We start from the raw sequence: 19,528 nt of genomic DNA, 5'->3' as shown, positions 1-19,528 counted from the left end.
GGACTGCAGAAAATACTTTTCTGGAAATATTTCTCAGAATTATTAAAAAAATTTTAGGGGAATACAGAGAGACCCAAAAGAGCTCCACAGCTGCTGCTGCTACTATTATATTATATATAATTTCCAGTGTAAAAGTGGGGTGGGGGAGAGAGGAGAAAATTATTAGAAGAATTTTGGACCTCAGGCACATAATCATCTCTTAGTTTTTGTGCCTAGAATCCCCCCCAATGTCTCTTTACGTTTGGCTATTCGAAATTTCATCTAACCCTAAGTGCACTCAATAAAAAGGGGAAACCTTAAATTCCAATTATCCAATTCCACAATGAAACATATATAATGACAGGCAACTCCCTGTTTGCATGGGGGTTGCGTTCTGACAAACTGTGTGCGTAAGCCCACTCTGCCCCCATTCTGCCCCCTTCCAGGGCTGAAAATGGTGCACGCAACATATGCCATTGTGGAGTTACTTCTGTATGGACGTTTGTACAAATCTCAGGAAGCAGCTCACCTGTTCCAGATTTTCCAGCCTCCATTTACGTTGCCGAATGGCATCTACGACGAGCTTTTGTTTGTCATTCTTTGACTGAGTTGGGTTGAAGGTGCCCAAAGGGATGCGGGGCAAACATTCTGGTGCACCACACCTAGTAAGTAATATTGACTTTTAGCAATTCAATAGAAACGCCTGCGCCGTCTCTCTAAATGGGATAGGCAAGGACGGGCACATAGCTCAGTGGCCCAGCATCTGCCTTGCATACAGGAGGTCTCAGGTTCAACAGAGAGAGCAGCTACTGGGGGGAAAGTATGTCTGCCCCCTTGAGTTCTTTGGAGAAAAGTTGGGATATACATTTAACAACAGATAAATTGAATTACACTTTCAATGTCATATTTTAATAAACAGAAGTGGACATGTGTCTTAGAGGTGTCTTGGAGAAAGTTATTTCCAAGATACATGCTAAAGTTGGTATGAATATAAAATACTTGCCAGCGTTACATCCTTTTTCATATCATGTTATGCATTTTTGCACGTGTGTGTAAATATATAAATCTCGTTCTGGATTTCCTACACTTAGGAGATTGTTGGGCAAGATGATTTTGAAGCTTGCCTCATACTATGAATACAGTGGTACCCCAGGTTAAGTACTTAATTCGTTCCGGAGGTCCGTTCTTAACCTGAAACTGTTCTTAACCTGAAGCACCGCTTTAGCTAATGGAGCCTCCCGCTGCCGCCGCGCCGCCAGAACACGATTTCTGTTCTCATCCTGAAGCAAAGTTCTTAACCTGAGGCAATATTTCTGGGTTAGCGGAGTCTGTAACCTGAAGCGTATGTAACCTGAAGCGTATGTAACCCGAGGTACCACTGTAGTAAGAAAAGAGAGATCTCTGCTGACTAGATAAGTCTGTAGGTTCAAGCAAAATGTAAAAGCTTACTTATTTTCGAGAGGGTTAGGATTCTGTCTGCAGTTCCAGGTGCCGTGATGCCCTCCGTGTTTTATACTGGTGTCATATGACAGGAGTCTCCATTTGAGGCAAATATCTAATGAATGAAATTAACAGATTTAAATCCAAATTAATGGTTACAATCAGTAATGGCACCATTGATTTAATATGGTACTGTGGTTGATTGCCTGCATTTTTGCTCTTTAATTCTCAACCCCCTGACAACTTTGGTCACAAATGAGATAGAAACTATTTGAGCAATGGCATTTTCTCTTGAAAGAAATGTTTCTTTGACAAACAGGTAGCCTACACAAGATCCTCAGTGCAAGTCCTAAAACAGTCCACCCTAGTCTTTTTGAGCTTATTCTATTTGTGCATCTCTCCTACATCTCGCCCCAAAATGACAACCTCATGCAGAGAAAAATTTAAAAACAGGTGTATGTGTAGATTTATGTGTGTGTTCTTTTTTAAACCACAGAAACAAAAAGCTCGCAACGTGCCTAGAGTTTTCTTTATCCCACACAGAGGCCTACAAAGCCACTCAAGTTATATGCCAGCAGCCTTTATAACAAAACATGAAGGAGACCTGTTACATTAGCTGCCCCACAGTGTGCTTTTAACGGCAGCAAAAAGTGAAACAAAGGAGTTGTTTATAAGAGGATCCTTTCAAAGAAGAAGAAAGTGAAAAACACAGCAGTGCACGGCATCTGTGAAGAGGAATGCTCGAGCGAACATATTTGAAGTCAAAGAACAAAGAACTCTCATTTTCACCCCGCTGAGTTCTACCTTCCCCCTGCCTTGTCTTCCTATTTGTCCAAATGTAGAAACTCACCACACTGAACAATGTCAGGGATTTCCACGGCCCGCCTTCTCTTGTACTGGATGCTCTCTGAAGGTTTATCAGACCAGTTCTTACTCAGATACCCAAAATCGTTCCAGAACAAGGCTTCTTCTTTTTGACCTCAGGAGACAAATCGTTGCAATGTTATGTTGAAGTGTGCATGTACACGAAAGCTCATACCAGTAACAAACTTAGTTGGTCTCTAAGGTGCTACTGGAAGGAATCTTTTTTTATTATCATTGTCAGCAGTGAGACAACACACTGATGAGCACTGCAACATAGCATGGGTATAGGCTGGATGATCATGAGTGCCAGGCCAGATTGCTCTATAGAAGGCTGCCTTATTTACTTCAATGTAGGGCATTGATGGCTACATCCAGAAGAGAACTGTTGGCTGGCCAGCGCTCAGCCATCTCTGGTCCGCAGACAGTGAGACACTTTCCCTAAGAATAGAAGTATAACCTAAAGAAATGGGACTCAGTAGCGGGAAAGCCCTATGGAAGAAGGGAAGATCAACAAGCTTTCCTGGCACACGGTTATGAAAGACAGCGAGGTTCAGGTGAATTTTGTGATTGGAGCTTAGGGCTTAATTTAGGAGTAGCCAATGTGGAACCCCCCTCCCTATGTTGTGGGACTACAACTCCCATCATCCCTCACCACTGACTGCGCTGGCTAATGGAAGTTGTAGTCCTTGTTGATAACCACTGGTTTAACGAGACAGTAATCACACTGCAAGCGTGGCATATATTTTTATTTAATTAATTACAGGCCTAGGGTTAATATTCACTGGGAACACAGGGCATGGGAAGGATTAACCCTACATCTGCCATGCTTGCAATGAAAAGACACACACACTGCAGTTAGGCGTGGGGTGGGAGGAGAGTCCTAACTGATGCTAACTGATCCCTTTCCTGCAGCTAACTGCAGTGTGAATGGGAGGGGGGGAGGGTTGAATATCATTAGAATTCCCTTAAGAGGAAACAGGTAAATATCTCCACCCCACCTTTATGAGCATTGCTTCTCCACGCCAGTATTAAAAATGATTAAAAATGTGACCTGATTGCAAGTGGCACAATTAGCATTAGCCTTTCATTTATCATAGTCCTACACACTTTGTGACCCGCTAATCTGAATTTCATCTACCAGAGGCTTCACGTCTTCTGTTTTGGCTGCCTGCCTAAGGCTGCACAACTACCTGTGCATTTTTCTTATATATAAAAGCAAGAGCACACACAGACTATAATTGCTATTGGCACTCAGGTATTGGAGAGCGTGCATCTGATCTTTTGCAGTTAAGCAAGGAAAAGCATCCAAACTATTTGGAAGGCAAAGTCAAAGACGGGGAAGGGAAAAAAAGAAGCAGCTTTGGTACATTATTTAAAACATTGAGAATTCACATAAATATTAATGATTAAAACCAGATTTTTAAATGGGCATCAGAGCAACGGCATTCAGATTCCAAAATGCAGGTTATTGAAAGCATTTGCATATGCACACAGATCTGATTTTGCAAAAAGAATGCACAAACGTGTTTGCCTGTTCTTCTAGCCTCTCTGCTAGGTGAACAGCAATTGCTTGTCAGATTTTATTTGCGGGAAATATCTTGCAGTTTCCCATCTCCTTTCTATTCGCCCCTTGCTGCTATGCCTTGTTTCTTCTGTTTGGAGAGGCTCATTAGCAGTACTCAAGCCAGGCCTGGCCCCAAGATGTTTTGGTTCTCTTGCCATTATATTAAAATGGTTATCCCTCCACTGGGATCCTAAAATGGCTGCATTCCTCTCCATTATATCCTGAACTTCCTGCATCTCCTGGTCTGTTCTGAATTTAATACTTAACATTCTGAACTACCCAGGACTAGCTGTTGACCATTTTAAAGCATAAACTGACCATTCTGTCCTTCACCACTGTTTTGGCTACCCTATGACAAGCCTTTCAACCGATTACTATGCATGTTGAGTCAATTGGTGTGTGTTTTTGTGAACCTAAAACCTAAATGGGTGTTGATATAAATTTTGCAAGGATCGCTGCATGCGTTTTTCCTTTTTGCATGGACTCTACCATGTAATCAAAGTCATAGTAGATGCACATTTTGTATCCTCTTGGTGTGTTCTTCCTTTTTTTTAAATGCACCTTTGGGCAAGGTAATGAAGGAATGAGTCTGCTTATCTGAGAAAGAATGGGCTGAAAAGAGGTTGGGATGAAACATGAAGCCAGGGGTGTACTTAGAAAAGTAAGGGGGTGGAACCCACAGATCATCTTGTCACTCAAAGCCCACAAAAACCTGGAACTGACCCTAGTATTTAATTCTCACATTTTGAGAGGAGGGACATTGCTCCATTCCACACCATTCTCCTTAAAATGCAGAATATATTAGAAATAAAAGAAGAAGAAAACCACACGGAAGGAACCATGCCATGGCCACCCCTTATATGGCCCTGGTGTGATGCTTCCATGGGCCCCCAAGCCTTCTGACTCTGTAGCATTATTACATTACTGGCAGCAGCTGGCATGGAATCAGAGCGCCTAGCAAATAAATGGTTCCCCTTATCTATTACGAGTCGAACAAACTTTTGCATATCTTGGTGTAGAGAAAGGGCTGAACTGGTGTAAGGATGAGTCAGAAGCTTAGTCACTCAGCCACTCTGATACATTAAGGGCAGTTGTTCACATAATGTGCTTTTAAGGCCGGAATTGTAACTGCCCAAAGGCTCCTAATGCTTGAAACTCATACATTAGCAGCTCAATTACTGTTCAGGTAGCCCCTGAAAGACCTTTTAAAGAGTCAAAAGAGCCGCTATTTATTTATTAAAAACTTTTGCCCTATATGGCAAATCAGATGTGCAGGGACCATTTAGACTAGATAGGGATGACTTTGTTGCACTAAGCTGTTTGCTTAGAGGAGCTCACCACAATGACCCTCTTGTTTTCAAAACTGTCACCACGCACCCCATTAAGGAGGGTCTGTCATGAAGTGGAGGCTCCATGCTGTGAATTATTCAGTGAACAGAGCAGCACATATAGGGCTGGATTTTATGGAGACACCATGGGGCTGCTTAGCTGTACGCTTTGGTACCCTCCTGCTTAGACTACTGCAAGGCATTGCACATGGGGCCCTCTACTTACTCAATCCTATGTCTTTCCAATACTGAACAAGACAGTTTTCCATTGCCTTCAACAAGCGGTTATATTCCCTAGTGTTTGCGAAGGCCTGCTTGTTGTGCGTTGGCTCCATGATTTCGCACGGCACATCCACGATCCCTACAGCTCCGGAACCAAAACTGCAATAGTAAAAACATACTTTAGATTACACAGTGGGCAGGGCCTGATTTTAGATGTAGCTTCACCACAAACTGAGCTTTTTTTAAAAAATAATATACAGTGGCTGAAGTTCAATTGGTAAAATCTTATGATATTTAGGATTTAGAATAATTAATTTGGATTTATAGTGAGTCCAAACTGCCATGTGGTGCAGTGGTTAGAAATTTGGACTAGGACCTGGGAGACTAAGGTTCAAATCCCTGCTCAGCTATGAAGCTCACAGGGTGACCTTGGGCCAGTCACTGCCTCTCAGCCTAACCTGGGTCACAGGGTTGTTGGAAGGATTAAATGGGGCGGGGAGGAAACCATCTACACTACCAAGAACACCATGGAGCAAATGCAGGATATAATGCAATAAATAAACAAATCACAAAGGCTCAGGGCAGGTAAAACTATTTGCCAGTGTCAGTTAGCCATACAACCACCATGCAAGGTAGTTTGCACATTCCTGTCTGAATTTTAGTATCTTCTTCAGGGATCCCTGCCAAGTGAAATGGGGTGGTGGCTCCAGAGGAGAGGTCCTTCTTCGTGGTGGCACCTCAGCTGTGCAGTATCCTGCCCAGAGATGCTTGCCTGACACCTTGGAAGGGGTGCCTTCCTTTTCCCCATCTTGTGTTTGGACTATATGTATGATATCTCAGGAGAGATGGCTCAAAGGGCAAGATATAAAAAAAAGAGAGAATACACCTTTGGCTGTGATGGGCACCACTGCAGAATTAAGAGACAGGATGCAGCCACAAATCTGGAAACGACTCTGCTCCAGACACAGTACAGAGAGATCAGCAGGGCATTTACACCTGTGGTCCTGTCTTTGTGCAGAGCAGACTGGATAAGTCAGTTACACACTCATTGGTTGTGCTATGCTTCAGGTGTCAGAGGCAGTATGCCTCTTTGTGATGCTCAGGTCCTGCTTTCAAGTTTCCCATAGTTGGCCAACTGGGAGAACAGGATGTTTTTACTAGACAGGCCATTTCGTCCAATCCAGAAGGCTCATATTATGTTTTCAACTGGTTTCTCACGCAATGTGTGACAACCCTTTCACGTCACAGTCTTAAAGTTGCTATAAATCACTGCCAACCAACGAGGAGGATTTCCTCCCAATGCTAACACCAACTTCAAATGATGGATTTAACTCAGGACCACTTTCCCTCCAAGGACTCACAGAGAATATGGTTTTCTCTCCACCTTGATTTCATCCTTGCAACAGCCCTGTGCAGGAGGCTGGTCTGAGAGAGAGTAACTATCCCAAAGTCACCCATTAACCTTTGAAATAATACTCAAAATGACACAGAGAATATTTCTATCTTTAAGGAGAACTTTGGAGCAAGTCCACCGGCATGTAGCAGAAATGCATTTTCAAGTAACCCTGAAAGGTGGCCCTAAAACACTGAAAAATGAAGAAAACTTACTAAGATCCTCTATTCTTCTGTGGTCCAACTTTCTCAAACATCTTGATCAAGCGTTTATTGCTGTAGATAAGCATGCCATATTGACTTCTGTTCAGAATGTTGACTCCAAATGTTAAGAAGAGCTTTTTGGGTTGTTTCAGATTTCTAAACAGTAAACAAACAAGACTTTATTAAAGATTTTCCCATTGCACTTAACTTCATTTTGAAGGCTACTGACTTCCACAAGTAAACTGCGTACGTAACTATGGATTTAACCCAATTTGATGCGATAAATTAGGAAAGAATCTGATTTTGCTCTGTGGCAAAAAGGTTTAACCCATGCACCATTATTAAACAGATATTCATTCTATGTTTTAGAAGTATGGCTCATGAGCAATTTTCAACATCTCTACTGAGCCTTCAGCAAGCACCACTGAACTCAACGTTAATTATTCTGAAGTAGGCATGGATAGGTTTCACTGTATGACTCCACAATGATTTCGCAAATTGCCTCAAATGCAGGAGAAGTTTTAATTGCACTAGGTTGGTGTTCCAATTAGAACTACAAACCACACTACTGAGACGACGGCCCCATCTGCACTATACCTTTAAAGCAGTATCATACCACTTTAAACTGTCATGGCTTCCCTCAATGAAACCTGAGACCTGTAGTTGGTTAAGGGTGCTGAGAATTGTTCCCCTCACAGAGCTACGATTCTCAGAGTCATTTAACATCAATCCCTCTTCCCATAGAACTCTGGGAATGGTAGCTCTGGGTAGGGAACAGAGGCTTCCTAACAACTATCAGCAATTGTAACAAACTACAGTTCTCAGCAGTCTTTGGGGAAAGCCACAGCTGCTTCAAATGGTGTGATACTTCTTGAAATATACAAGGGTCCTTTGTTTTCCCCTTTTCTTTACAACAGCAGTGAGGATGCTCCAGCTTGTGGGCATAGTTAGGCCTGGGAAGCCTCTCCATCTGGCATGTAGAGCAGTTTTGTCCAAGCCACACCCACCCGACATACATCTGACATCATACATGACACCAGGTCTGGTGCAAGCAAAGTTGCAACTCCCTGATCGCCAGCACCTACAAAGCCACATCCCTTTGCCTGTGTGGTTCGATTTCAAACCACATGGGCAAAGGGAAACCCTTCACCTGACACCATGGTTTGCTGAAAAATGTTTTCCCAAGTGATTCAGCACTGACTGTTAGCCCCATTCTTCATAGGAGCCATATTGAACAGTGGCTTTCAGTGTTAGAAAGAGGCTGCCCTTAAAGTTTGAACAATGGGGGTAAACGCTCAGAAATGTTTCAATGCCTACAGAACTGAAAACATAATGCCAGTAATATACAGCACCCACAGGTGCCCATGCTTCAACTATGATTGGTCATTTTAGGCAGGCAGGGCTTATTGTTTTGCACACGCTCCTGTTATGTACTGAGTTGAACAGGATCCAAAATGCAGCAGTCTGATTGGTCCTAGAACAATAGGATTCAGAATGCAGCAGTTTGACTGGTCCTAGAACAATGCAGCAGTGTGATTGGTCTGCAGGAGCCACCCAATCCAGCTCCAGATGGAAGTGTATCCACAACCTGATTGGCCTACAGGAGAATTCCAGAATTAGCCAATCACGTGCAGCCCATTGTGTAAATAATGTATATAATGCAGATACTTTGGGGAAACTTTCATTCTTCCTCACCACTATGAGCTGAATAAAGAGCATGAAATCCACTCTTGACTCTGAGTATATTTCAGCTCCCCTTTCCTCTGTCGCAAGACCATTTCACCAAAAGTAAACCACAGTCTCATTTAACTTGCCTCTGCTTATCTTTCAATGTTTCCCTCATTTTCTTTTCATTCTCCACTGCGTCCGTTAATGCGAGCTGAGTACCCCCATCACCAGAAAGGAAAGAGCAGTGGAATAAGTTACTCTGAGCACATATTGTATTCCAGGATCCTCCCAGAGATTATTTATCTGTTTCATTTACATCTCAACCTTTTTGCATAGGAGCTCAAGGGGGTGTACATGGTCCCCCCCCTTTGCTTAATCCTGGTCTTCCAGATCCTGGTCTGGCTCTCGACACCACACTTTATCCTACATATAAGCATTCTTTTTTGCATTACACTTGCTTATTGGAAACTCTTGGATTACAACTCCATCGCGTTCCTTCGGGGTTTGACAACCTTATTTTCTGTCAAGCGCCACAACATTCTCTCAGGTTCTCGCAAGGCGGGTGCATACCTCTGGTGGGTCATAAGGTTAGTAGAAATCAATAGCCTTCTCCTTCATGAATTTTGTCTAATTCTCTTTTAAAGCCACCTACCACTGCTTCCTGAGGGAGCGAGTTCTGTAGTTAAATTATGGAGACTTTGTGGAAACAGATATCTGAATAGGGCTTAAAAGGAAGTAGTTAAATTGCCTTGTCTTGGACTGTGTCACGTTTATTTATGTACAGCACCTAGCACACTTTTCACACCATGCAAATATTTAGGTGGTGCATTCAAAGCATTAATCATGGTGATAGTTGTGGAAGGCTTGTAAATCAGTATAATGGGGATTAGTATAATAGTGAACGTTCCTATGAATATAAATGATAATTTGCGCAGGTGCAATTAGTCTACATAATTATCACATTGAAAGTCTTCTGAAGTGGAAAGTGCCTTCTAAACACTCTTTAGGAAATAATTGAATCTGAAGCCAATGCAGCTTAATAACGACTTTAAGAGTCCTCAGCAATAGTAAATAGGCAATTAACAGGATTGGAAAATCTTCCCCACTGTTTAAAGGTCATGCTAGGCAAAACTTTCAAAAGCCTAGCATTAACACCGTGCATGGCCTATATTTCTGAGCAATTATCTTTTAAGTCTATCCAAGTAACACAGCCAAATGTGGAAAAAGTTGACACTCTACACTGGCAATTGTGGGCCAATAAAAGCGGCTTGCGAAATTAAGCACAGACTTTGGACACAATTCACTGGGAAATCACCCTACTCAAGGCCAGTGAAATGCAGTGGATCGGTATTAGAGATTCTGCTTAATTTTAAAAAACCTGGAAGTGGTTTACATGAAATAAATTATGCATTAAAATGCATCAGTAAAAGTCAGAGTTAAGAATAAATTAACCTTAAAAATTAATTATTTAACATTTGTAAGGTTATTCACAAAATATAAATAAAACCAGCAGTTAAAAATATTCCTTATAACACATAGGTAAAGGTAAAGGGACCCCTGACCATTAGGTCCAGTCGTGGCCGACTCTGGGGTTGTGGCACTCATCTCACTTTATTGGCCAAGGGAGCTGGCATACAGCTTCTGGGTCATGTGGCCAGCATGACTAAGCCGCTTCTGGCGAACCAGAGCAGTGCACGGAAACGCCGTTTACCTTCCCGCCGGAGTGGTGCCTATTTATCTACTTGCACTCTGACGTGCTTTCGAACTGCTAGGTTGGCAGGAGCAGGGACCGAGCAATGGGAGCTAACCCCGTCGCAGGGATTCGAACCGCTGACCTTCTGATCAGCAAGTCCTAGGCTCTGTGGTTTAACCCACAGTGCCACCCACATCCCTATTATAACACATATGTACACATTAAAATGTGCACCAACTCTACATATCTGGTTAGGTTTGCCAAAACAAAAATGTGGGGTTTTTTTTTTAGCAGGAACCAAAAACAGAACAGTGAAGGAGCCTGCCTGATGTCCACAGGCTGGAAGTTCCAGAATGCAGATCTCTGCAACACTAAGAGATTGATTCCTTATAAGTGCAAACATTGGGTGGTGCATGTCCAAGTGCCCGTTCTGCAGACTGAAGTGGCATACATAGGGTAAGGTGGATCTTCAAGTAACATCATGGACTGTGTATCAGAGCCCTCTTCTTCAGGTCCAGAAAGGAACAAGGTTTTGCAACAGCCCCTACGACAGGTAAGAAGCTTGAACACTCTGGATTGGCCAGGTTCTTACTACGAGGAGCCTAGCCTTTGCGGCTTCTTTCATTTCTCGCTCCAACCCCTAATTCTCAGGAACCCTGAGGCAGAAGATATACAGTGGTACCTCGGGTTAAGTACTTAATTTGTTCTGGAGGTCCGTACTTAACCTGAAACTGTTCTTAACCTGAAGCACCACTTTAGCTAATGGGGCCTCCTGCTGCTGCCACACCGCCGGAGCCCGATTTCTGTTCTCATCCTGAAGCAAAGTTCTTAACCTGAAGCACTATTTCTGGGTTAGCGGAGTCTGTAACCTGAAGCATATGTAACCTGAAGCGTATGTAACCCAAGGTACCACTGTACTTTCCCAGCCTGGATTTGGCCATAGTTACCAAAGTCTGCCCCTAAAAGGTGGTTGTGTTCACATTCTTGCACAGCTTTCATTCAATTCCCCTGGAGATTTCCCAGGTAAGACTGTGTGCTTTGGGTGGGCAGGAGCGGAAATAACAGCACACCCTAAATATCTCAAACATTTTTATCCTTGTTACTATACCTCAAGTTTTTCCTGGAAGAGGGAGTCCTGTGACTGCTGTAATGTGCACTTGGCTTCTTTCACAGCATCTTCAGCTATAAGTATAAGCAAAGGCACCTGTTAAACCACGCAGGAGAGAAACTAACCCGATCTGCCACACACAGGAAGAACGCAACATGCCACTAAGCAAAACTCTGTTTGGCACCTTGGCATTAAACACACTTGCCTTCCCCTCTAACCTAAGCACATTTGGGGAAGAGCACTTTATTTCCTTTCTGACCTCCCTGTTTACAATCCCCTCCCCTCATCCCCCCAGCCATCTGTACATAAAACTCTTTAACTCTAGATAATGCTTCATGCATCTGAATAAATGGACAAAAAGCATATATGCCATAATAAATTTGTAAACTTTATTAGCATATCGCCGTAATAAATTTAACTTTATTAGCATATGTGCCATAATAAATTTGCTGACTCTGTCTGTAGAACGGGGTCAACTTCTGAAGGCATCTAGGCCCAATGGAAAAGTGGCGTGGGGCAGGGGGGCGGGGAGAGGTGTCAGAGACTGTACAAAACTTGCAATTTAAATCTTCCCATTCATTTCATGACATTACTATTTTTCAAATGCAACTCCATGCAGCTTTACTCAAGGCAATTCTTAAACCTGCCACTTTAGCATTCCAGTAGCATGAGGGAATTATCTACCAATTTTCCTCAACATGCAGCGATATTTGTACTCGGCACTTGCTGTGGTGTCACAGTTGTAAGAACATGCAGGATCAGGCCAGTAGCCTGTCTAGCCCAGTGTCCTGTTCTCAAAGTTGTCACCCAGATGCTTATTGGGAAACCCAAACACAGGAATTGAGCACAACAGCGCTCTCCCCTCTCTTGTGGTTCCCAGTGACTAGCAGTCATTCATTCATTTTATTGGTACGCTGCTTTCCCGCCAAAATAAAAAAATAAAATCATGCTCAACAGAAAGAAAACCAGAAGGCATTTCAAACAAACACTACAAAAGCAATTTCACAGCAACAATGCAAAACCATAACATAGTAACTATTTCATAACTTAGCAAGTATAGTAAAATACAAAAAAGGCCACATTTCAATACTATAAATATAACATGATTACAGTGGTACCTCGGGTTAAGTACTTAATTCGTTCCGGAGGTCCGTTCTTAAACTGAAACTGTTCTTAACCTGAAGCACCACTTTAGCTAATGGGGCCTCCTGCTGCTGCCGCGCCGCCGGAGCACGATTTCTGTTCTCATCCTGAAGCAAGGTTCTTAACCTGAAGCACTTTTTCTGGGTTAGTGGAGTCTGTAACCTGAAGCGTATGTAACCTGAAGCGTATGTAACCCGAGGTACCACTGTACTTAAACAAAGTGCAGCATCCAATAGCAAAAATAAACAAGGAAGCTTCACAGTTTCACCTTCGTCCTAGAAACACCCCTTCCAGGATGTTGCTCATTGCCCCTCTCCTGCAGCAATTTGCAACGCTTCCAAGGGTGAGGGTTGGGCTACCTAGAAAACCCCTCCCATTCAGAGGCTCGCTGCCTCCGACAGTGGAGGCTGAACAAGTTATTAACAGTTAAAAGTGAAGGTGCAGGTTCCAGGTAGATGTTCAAACCTTCACTGACGATTATCCAAAATTAACCAGGGACATAGGTGGAATCTACACACATATAAAAACATTTTGAAAATGCTTTTTTTAAAGCGTTTTTTAAAAAATATGTTGAATTTTCCATAAACCGCACCATTGCCATCTAGTGTCACATTAAAACACACTTTAAGCGTTTTATTTGCAGCTGTATAGCTGAGTCCATAGTCTCTTTATCTGAGGAACAATGAAAACAAATTCAAAGTCTATGATGAATGCAGGCAGGCAGTCATCACCTATATCCTCCACCCTCTTCCAAATGACAGAAATCCCACTATCTGATTGACATCTGATGCTCCCTTCACCTTCCCCATTCCACTTACTTTAGCATTCTATAGTCCAAGTGATCTCCTCCCTGTTCTCTGAACACAAATCCCAGAAGTGCTTAATTCCATCAGTATTTGGTTTTCTGGAGCAGATTTTGAGGATGAGTTTAAATGCAAAAATGGAAGCCTGTTGTGGGCACTGGATACAACCCAGTCCCCCCCCCCCCCCGGCTATCCAAAATATGATACCTACATCATTCTTTGTGTACTAAACCCGTTGTTGTACCTATTCAACTGGTGGTCCACCAAGTGCAACGGCAAAAGTCATCCCGCAAGGGGAAAGAGATGCATAACTAGATTTGCTCCACAGATGCCAGTAATTATTTGCTGCGAAGCAAAATTAGAAGTGATGCGCAAAAGCATCCCTTTACAAACAATGCTAGCAACCGCTTAGAGAGCACTTAGTATTAAAACTATAAAGGTTAGGGGACAGTGCCTACCAGCCTTCACATCCATTTCTGCCTTTTGCAGTTCATTTCTAGCAACGTGTTTGAACGAAGATGATATGTATGGATACATCCTGTGAAGACAAGAAAAACACAGTCATCGATAAAAGTTATCTGACATGCCATATGAAAGACAAATTGTTATAACAACACAATGAAGTTGACCCTTATTATTTCCATTTTGCAGATGGGAATGGTGAGGACAGGGTATGCACAGTCCTTGTGCCCTACAGTAAACTGACTTTGCACAGGCCTCAAAAGTGCATGAAATGCTCAAAAAAATCAGTTGTGCCATCCGCAACCAATATAGGATTCAGAACCATGATCTACATGGTGACAGAGGCATCATTTGGGTTTCCTTTTATCCCAAGGACGGGTGGTCGTCTGTTAGAATTTATCTGGTAAATTTATTTTTAAATTTTTTTTTGGTGGTATTCACTTGTGTGTTTGTCATCACAAAGTCCTTTCAATTCACAGAAGACTCAGTCATCTGAAAACTGAATGAGTACACTTGCCAAATATGAAGCCCCATCCACTGTACTGTTAAACTGTATATTTAAGATCCCTGCCTCCTCACTTCATAGGCCCTTTATCACTCAGCGCAGTGAGAACTGGATCAGATCCTATCAATGCTGGAACTTGTATCAGAACATTCATTCAGCTTGTTAAACTGTACTTCAAATGCATATTACACATTATAAGATTAGGAGTCCATTAAAAAAGGACCTCTATAAGTGGCCTATAATCATTTAGTGGCACCTTTACAGAATTGCCTGAGCAACTTTCACTCAAGTGAAAACATCCACAGAAAAACAAACAACACCTCCCCCCTCCCCGCAGTTCGGTGATTATCTTATGTAAAGTGTTCTTTGTTCTGGGTCAAAGTGTTTGGTCACAGCTGATTACCTTTTCCGCAGTCCAGCCTGCCAGTGTGATTTGAACTTGGCTTAGATTACAAATTGCTCCGCCATCAAAGTCAATTTCTCTCCATGGCCAAAAAGAGAGAACAGCTAATGCTTTCAAGCACACTGCTTTGGAAATTTAAATATCTGGCTTTATAACAGTCTTAGGAAAAGCTGGCTCACCTGGGTCTGTAAAAGCAATGTGGTAAACACTTGGTTTTTACTTCCTTGGCTTGAATGAATATCTTCATTCGTGGGTCTAAGTACAATATAGCTGTGTAGGCTCTCAGCGACTGTCGTTCTGGAAGGCTGACACAGAAAAGTGTTTAAGGCAGAATAATTTTAGGCTCACAAAGGGAGAACTCTGGTGGATAGAGGAAATTGGGCACGTAATCCACTTGAACAAAAAACAAACAAACTCAAAACATGTTCTCACTTAAGTGCTCTTGAAGCTTTTCAAGGGGCAATACAATTCTTCAGCGTGAAATTAAACCAACTTTCTAAAACTTTTAATGCTGGCGATTCTACCCACCTTCCAGGGAAGAATTTAAATACTGAGGTAAATAGACCCAACTAGAGATAAAGGTCTGCTCATTGCTTTGCTGGGAGTCCCATGTCAGCTGCTTTAGTATTTCTCAAGGAAGAGCAGGGTATAATTAAAATTTGGCAAATACTATTGTGAATTAGCACATGATCTTTGTGGATATGTTGAATCCTGCACTGTATTGCTATAGGAAGCCTGTCCTTACACCTGGGTAAAAACAGAGCCATGTCTTTGTGCTATCTTCACGCCAGCACAGCTCCCAAGGAGGGGTTATACAGGCAATGACCAATTTATGCACATCCAATTGTTGAGTAATTACACGCATGGTGCAGAACCCAGAAATGACCTGAAAATGTCACTAAAAGGGTGGAATGAGGGCGGGACAGAATGTTTTACATGAGTCCTGCGAGTGCATGCAGGGATCTGTAATGTAACCCCTGTGTAAATCAAGGATTGCTTGTACAATAAAGATTGCGGTCCCTTAATATGTATACCAGGTTGAGGAATGTGGGCGGGGAGAGAGAGCATCAAGTCGAACAGAATGTTACACTGCCCATCCTACATCCAGCCACTGGAGAACCCAGGGAGCATGAGTTGACTGGGCCTTCTTGGCACGCACAGAGGCATCAACACCCCCTCTCTGTGCACACAAACAGTGAGCTGAATCACATCCATTGTTTGAAGCTTCTTTTAGGATGCAATCCCATGCACACTTTCCTGGCTGTAAACTGCACTGAACACAATGGGATTTGCTCCCAAGTTCACAGAGGGACGTGGGTGGCGCTGTGGTCTAAATCACAGAGCCTAGGGCTTGCCTATCACAAGGTCGGCGGTTCGAATCCCCGCGACAGGGTGAGCTCCCGTTGCTCGGTCCCTGCTCCTGCCAACCTAGCAGTTCGAAAGCACGTCAAAGTGCAAGTAGATAAATAGGTACCACTCTGGCGGGAAGGTAAACGGCATTTCTTTGCGCTGCTCTGCTTTGCCAGAAGCACCTTAGTCATGCTGGCCACATGACCTGGAAGCTGTACGCCGGCTCCCTCAGCCAATAAAGCAAGATGAGCGCCACAACCCCAGAGTCGTCTGCGACTGGACCTAACGGTCAGGGGTCCCTTTACCTTTACCTTTTACACAGAGATAGGTTTGCACTGCTATTCTCTCTCTTTCTGCTCCTAATCCATTAGAATTTGCCTGTCATGGGGAATACATGGAAGAATTTGGGATTTGAAGTACACCGTTACAAAATTAAAGCAAGTGTTCAATTCCATTCACCAACACATTGTAAGTACATCCTGTGATTTCTAGTGTCGAAGCAAAACAGATTGTTTGCAAGGAGCATCTTCCAAATATATATTTTTATTCATACCCTTTGTCCATTCAACGTATTGTTTGCTTACTCTGTAAAGAGTCTCTAAGCTACTCACAAAAATGTCCACAGCATTAAAGTATAACATAAAATCAGAAAATGACCATGAAACTTACTTCTCAGGTGCCGCAGCAAGCAACATATCCTCCTCATCTGTTAGGATATCAAGTTCTGGCTCAAAATTGAGAGTGAGTTTCAGATTGTATATTACCAGCAAGGTTCCTATGTGTGAAGGTTAAAATCTATTACTGAAATATCAGTTTTACAATTCTTATGCCAATTAAAGTAGAAAAGAAGCAACAGTACAATGGATAATTGCAGTTAAGCAAACTGGGGTCCAGTCACAAGATTGGACTCCCCCCTCTCCCCAGATTAATATACTGTTAAGAGTTTGGGGAGGTGGGGAGTAGGTTGCAGGCAAAGACCTTTCTAATGCCTAGAGTAGCTAAGTCAGCCTGGTAATAGCCTGCTAAACATGGGAGTACAGTGGTACCTAGGGATGCAAACGGGATCCGTTCCGGAGCGCAACCCGAAAATACTTAACTTGAAGCACATTTATCCCAAGGTATAAGGTAACAAAGGGATGGGCCCCTCTCCCTCATCTGCCTGTTACTTAGAAAGACAAGAGGGAGTTGAGTTATGTGAGATAGAAGCAAAGCTCCAGACTGGAAAGGCAGAGAGAAAGGGAGAGTGCGCCATGACTGATTTCTGCTGGAAAGACCCTCCTAGGGTGCCGATGCTGTGAGCCCTTCCATCACAGGCTCAGGTTGTATATACAGTGATACCTTGGGTTACAGACGCTTCAGGTTATAGACTCCGCTAACCCAGAAATAGCACCTTGGGTTAAGAACTTTGCTTCAGGATGAGAACAGAAACCGAGTGTCGGCGGCACAGCGGGCAGAGGGAGACCCCATTAGCTAAAGTGGTACCTCAGGTTAAGAACAGTTTCAGGTTAAGAACGGACCTCCAGAACGAATTAAGTTCTTAATTAACCCGAGGAACCACTGTATGTGTAAGTAAACCATATATCCTAAAGAGACCACAGTCATTTCCAAAAGAAACACAAACCCTGGTAAGCGCCTGGAACCCCCTGAGATCTTGCACTGAGAGATTGGGGTAGCACGCAACAATACTTTGTCATAAGTCTAGGTGAGAGTAAATCGTTTTGGGGGATCTCCAAATGGACAAGTCTATCAATGGCTAATACTTGTGGTGGCTGTGTACTATCATCAGATCAGAGACGGCATGCCCCTGAATGCCAGTGGCTTGGGAAGAACTGGAGAGAGCCATTGCCTTCATGTCCTGATTGTGAGATTCTCATAGTCATCTGCTTAGCTACTGAGGGAGCAAAATGCTGAATGAGATGGATCTTTTGTCTGATCTAGGAGGGCTCTTATGGAGTCAAGAGAACGCTGCCTTTACTGGGGGGGGAGGTGGTAAAGAATAATTTGTTTGTATCTCATTCATGTGAGAGGAGCCAACTGATGAACAAAGATCCAAAATTATTCAGGGGAGGGGGGCACCCAGCATAAACAAAACCCCTGGCACTCATGTTTAGTCCTCAAAATGCTAATTATAATGCACTGGTTAATTAGAACTTTCAGGGATAATAAAGTCACCTGTTTTTCCATAAATGGCATCAAACTGCTTCACCAGTTCAGCATTATTCTTAAAAGGTGAGTATTTGTAAATTATGGACAACTGTATAGCAAACGTCTCTGGATTGTCTATTATTGGCTCTCTTGTATGACTTGACCATGAAAGAATTGGGACTATAACCTGTAATGGAAAACAAAATGAGAGTGGACCCAAATCAGGGATATTCTCCTTCACTCACACCTATCACATCTGAACAGGTAACTTGAGACAGTGCTGTTTGCTCCCTTTCTAACTCCCAGTGCCAAAGATGATGGTGCTGATAGTAGTATGAATAGCACACCCCGTATCAAATACCAGCAGCATTTTGAGTTTTATTAATGATGTTCCATTCCAGGAAGTCCCACCCCAGAAGTTCCGGTCCTGATGACATCATTGGCAAAGCAGGATACAAATATTTAAAGGACGAATGAAGACAGACATACCTCACTGAGACCTTCTGTTTCACAAAACGTCTGAGACAAAAGGAGGCATGTCATTGTATTCTCTTCCTTGGTGAATAATATTAAGTCTTTCCCTATGCGCATGGACCCTCTATAGTAAAGATACAGGAAAATACAATTTTTGTAATAGCTGCATTGTCTGGATGTTAACACCATTAGGGCAATATAGGAAGTAATATAGACAAAGTGGGTGTGCTGAAGGCAGAAAGGGATTTCCCATCAGCTAGCGAGCCTGAGGTTTCTCTTTACTTCCTGTCTGCACTATGGAGGACTAGGAAATACATTGACAATCCATTCCCTTCTAATACGTTTAAGGTATCTAATAAAATGGTGCTTCCCAAACGTGGGTCTCCAGCTGTTTTTGGACTACAACTCCCATCATCCCTAGCTAGCAAGACCAGTGGTCAGGGATGATGGGAATTATAGTCTGAAAACAGCTGGACACCCAAGTCTAGGAAACACTGCAATAAAATGTAAATGTGGCAGACAAATTATTGATGAGGGCCAGTCATTGGGACCATGTGACTCCTTTGTTACAGCAGACACAATGGCAACCAGTCTGCTTCCGGTTACAATGCAAAGTGCTGACCTTGGGCACCATCTGGTGGAAAGACGGGATACAATTTCAATCATAGTAGTATTATTACTGGGGTTGGGGTTGTTTTGCTACTCTTATGCATATGTTTCCCTTGATGTAAGCCACTTTACATCGAGCCATTTTTTTTTTTTATGAAAACCAATATGCAAG

General features: G+C 42.8%; 1 protein-coding gene and 1 long non-coding RNA gene across 3 annotated transcripts in view; one reads left to right on the top strand and one right to left on the bottom strand.

The window, feature by feature from the left end:
• Window positions 1-19,528, top strand: part of LOC310761672 — a 51,582-nt gene that overhangs the window by 7,524 nt on the left and 24,530 nt on the right. Inside the window, exon 1 of one of the 2 annotated variants that reach the window (XR_014547656.1) lies at window positions 11,032-11,250. The exons of the other annotated variant lie outside the window; for it this stretch is intronic. This is a non-coding gene — a long non-coding RNA (uncharacterized lncRNA). Of the gene's footprint in view, window positions 1-11,031; window positions 11,251-19,528 lie in introns of those variants that run through there. 2 annotated transcript variants of the gene reach the window in all.
• The window catches only part of MORC1 (MORC family CW-type zinc finger 1), a 45,935-nt gene that overhangs the window by 12,735 nt on the left and 13,672 nt on the right, over window positions 1-19,528 (bottom strand). The window contains 12 exon segments of the mRNA XM_083611518.1: window positions 509-641; window positions 1,429-1,534; window positions 2,270-2,398; window positions 5,402-5,556; window positions 7,006-7,149; window positions 8,808-8,872; window positions 11,463-11,536; window positions 13,867-13,946; window positions 14,958-15,083; window positions 16,798-16,903; window positions 18,301-18,460; window positions 18,763-18,871. Of these exon segments, the coding sequence (XP_083467644.1) occupies window positions 509-641; window positions 1,429-1,534; window positions 2,270-2,398; window positions 5,402-5,556; window positions 7,006-7,149; window positions 8,808-8,872; window positions 11,463-11,536; window positions 13,867-13,946; window positions 14,958-15,083; window positions 16,798-16,903; window positions 18,301-18,460; window positions 18,763-18,871 (1,387 nt within the window).

Source organism: Podarcis filfolensis, assembly GCF_964270895.1.
Source record: "Podarcis filfolensis genome assembly, chromosome: 4".
NCBI classification, from domain to species: Eukaryota; Metazoa; Chordata; class Lepidosauria; order Squamata; family Lacertidae; genus Podarcis; species Podarcis filfolensis.
Note: the sequence above shows the minus strand (reverse complement) of the source record. Positions and strands in the feature narration are given on the sequence as shown.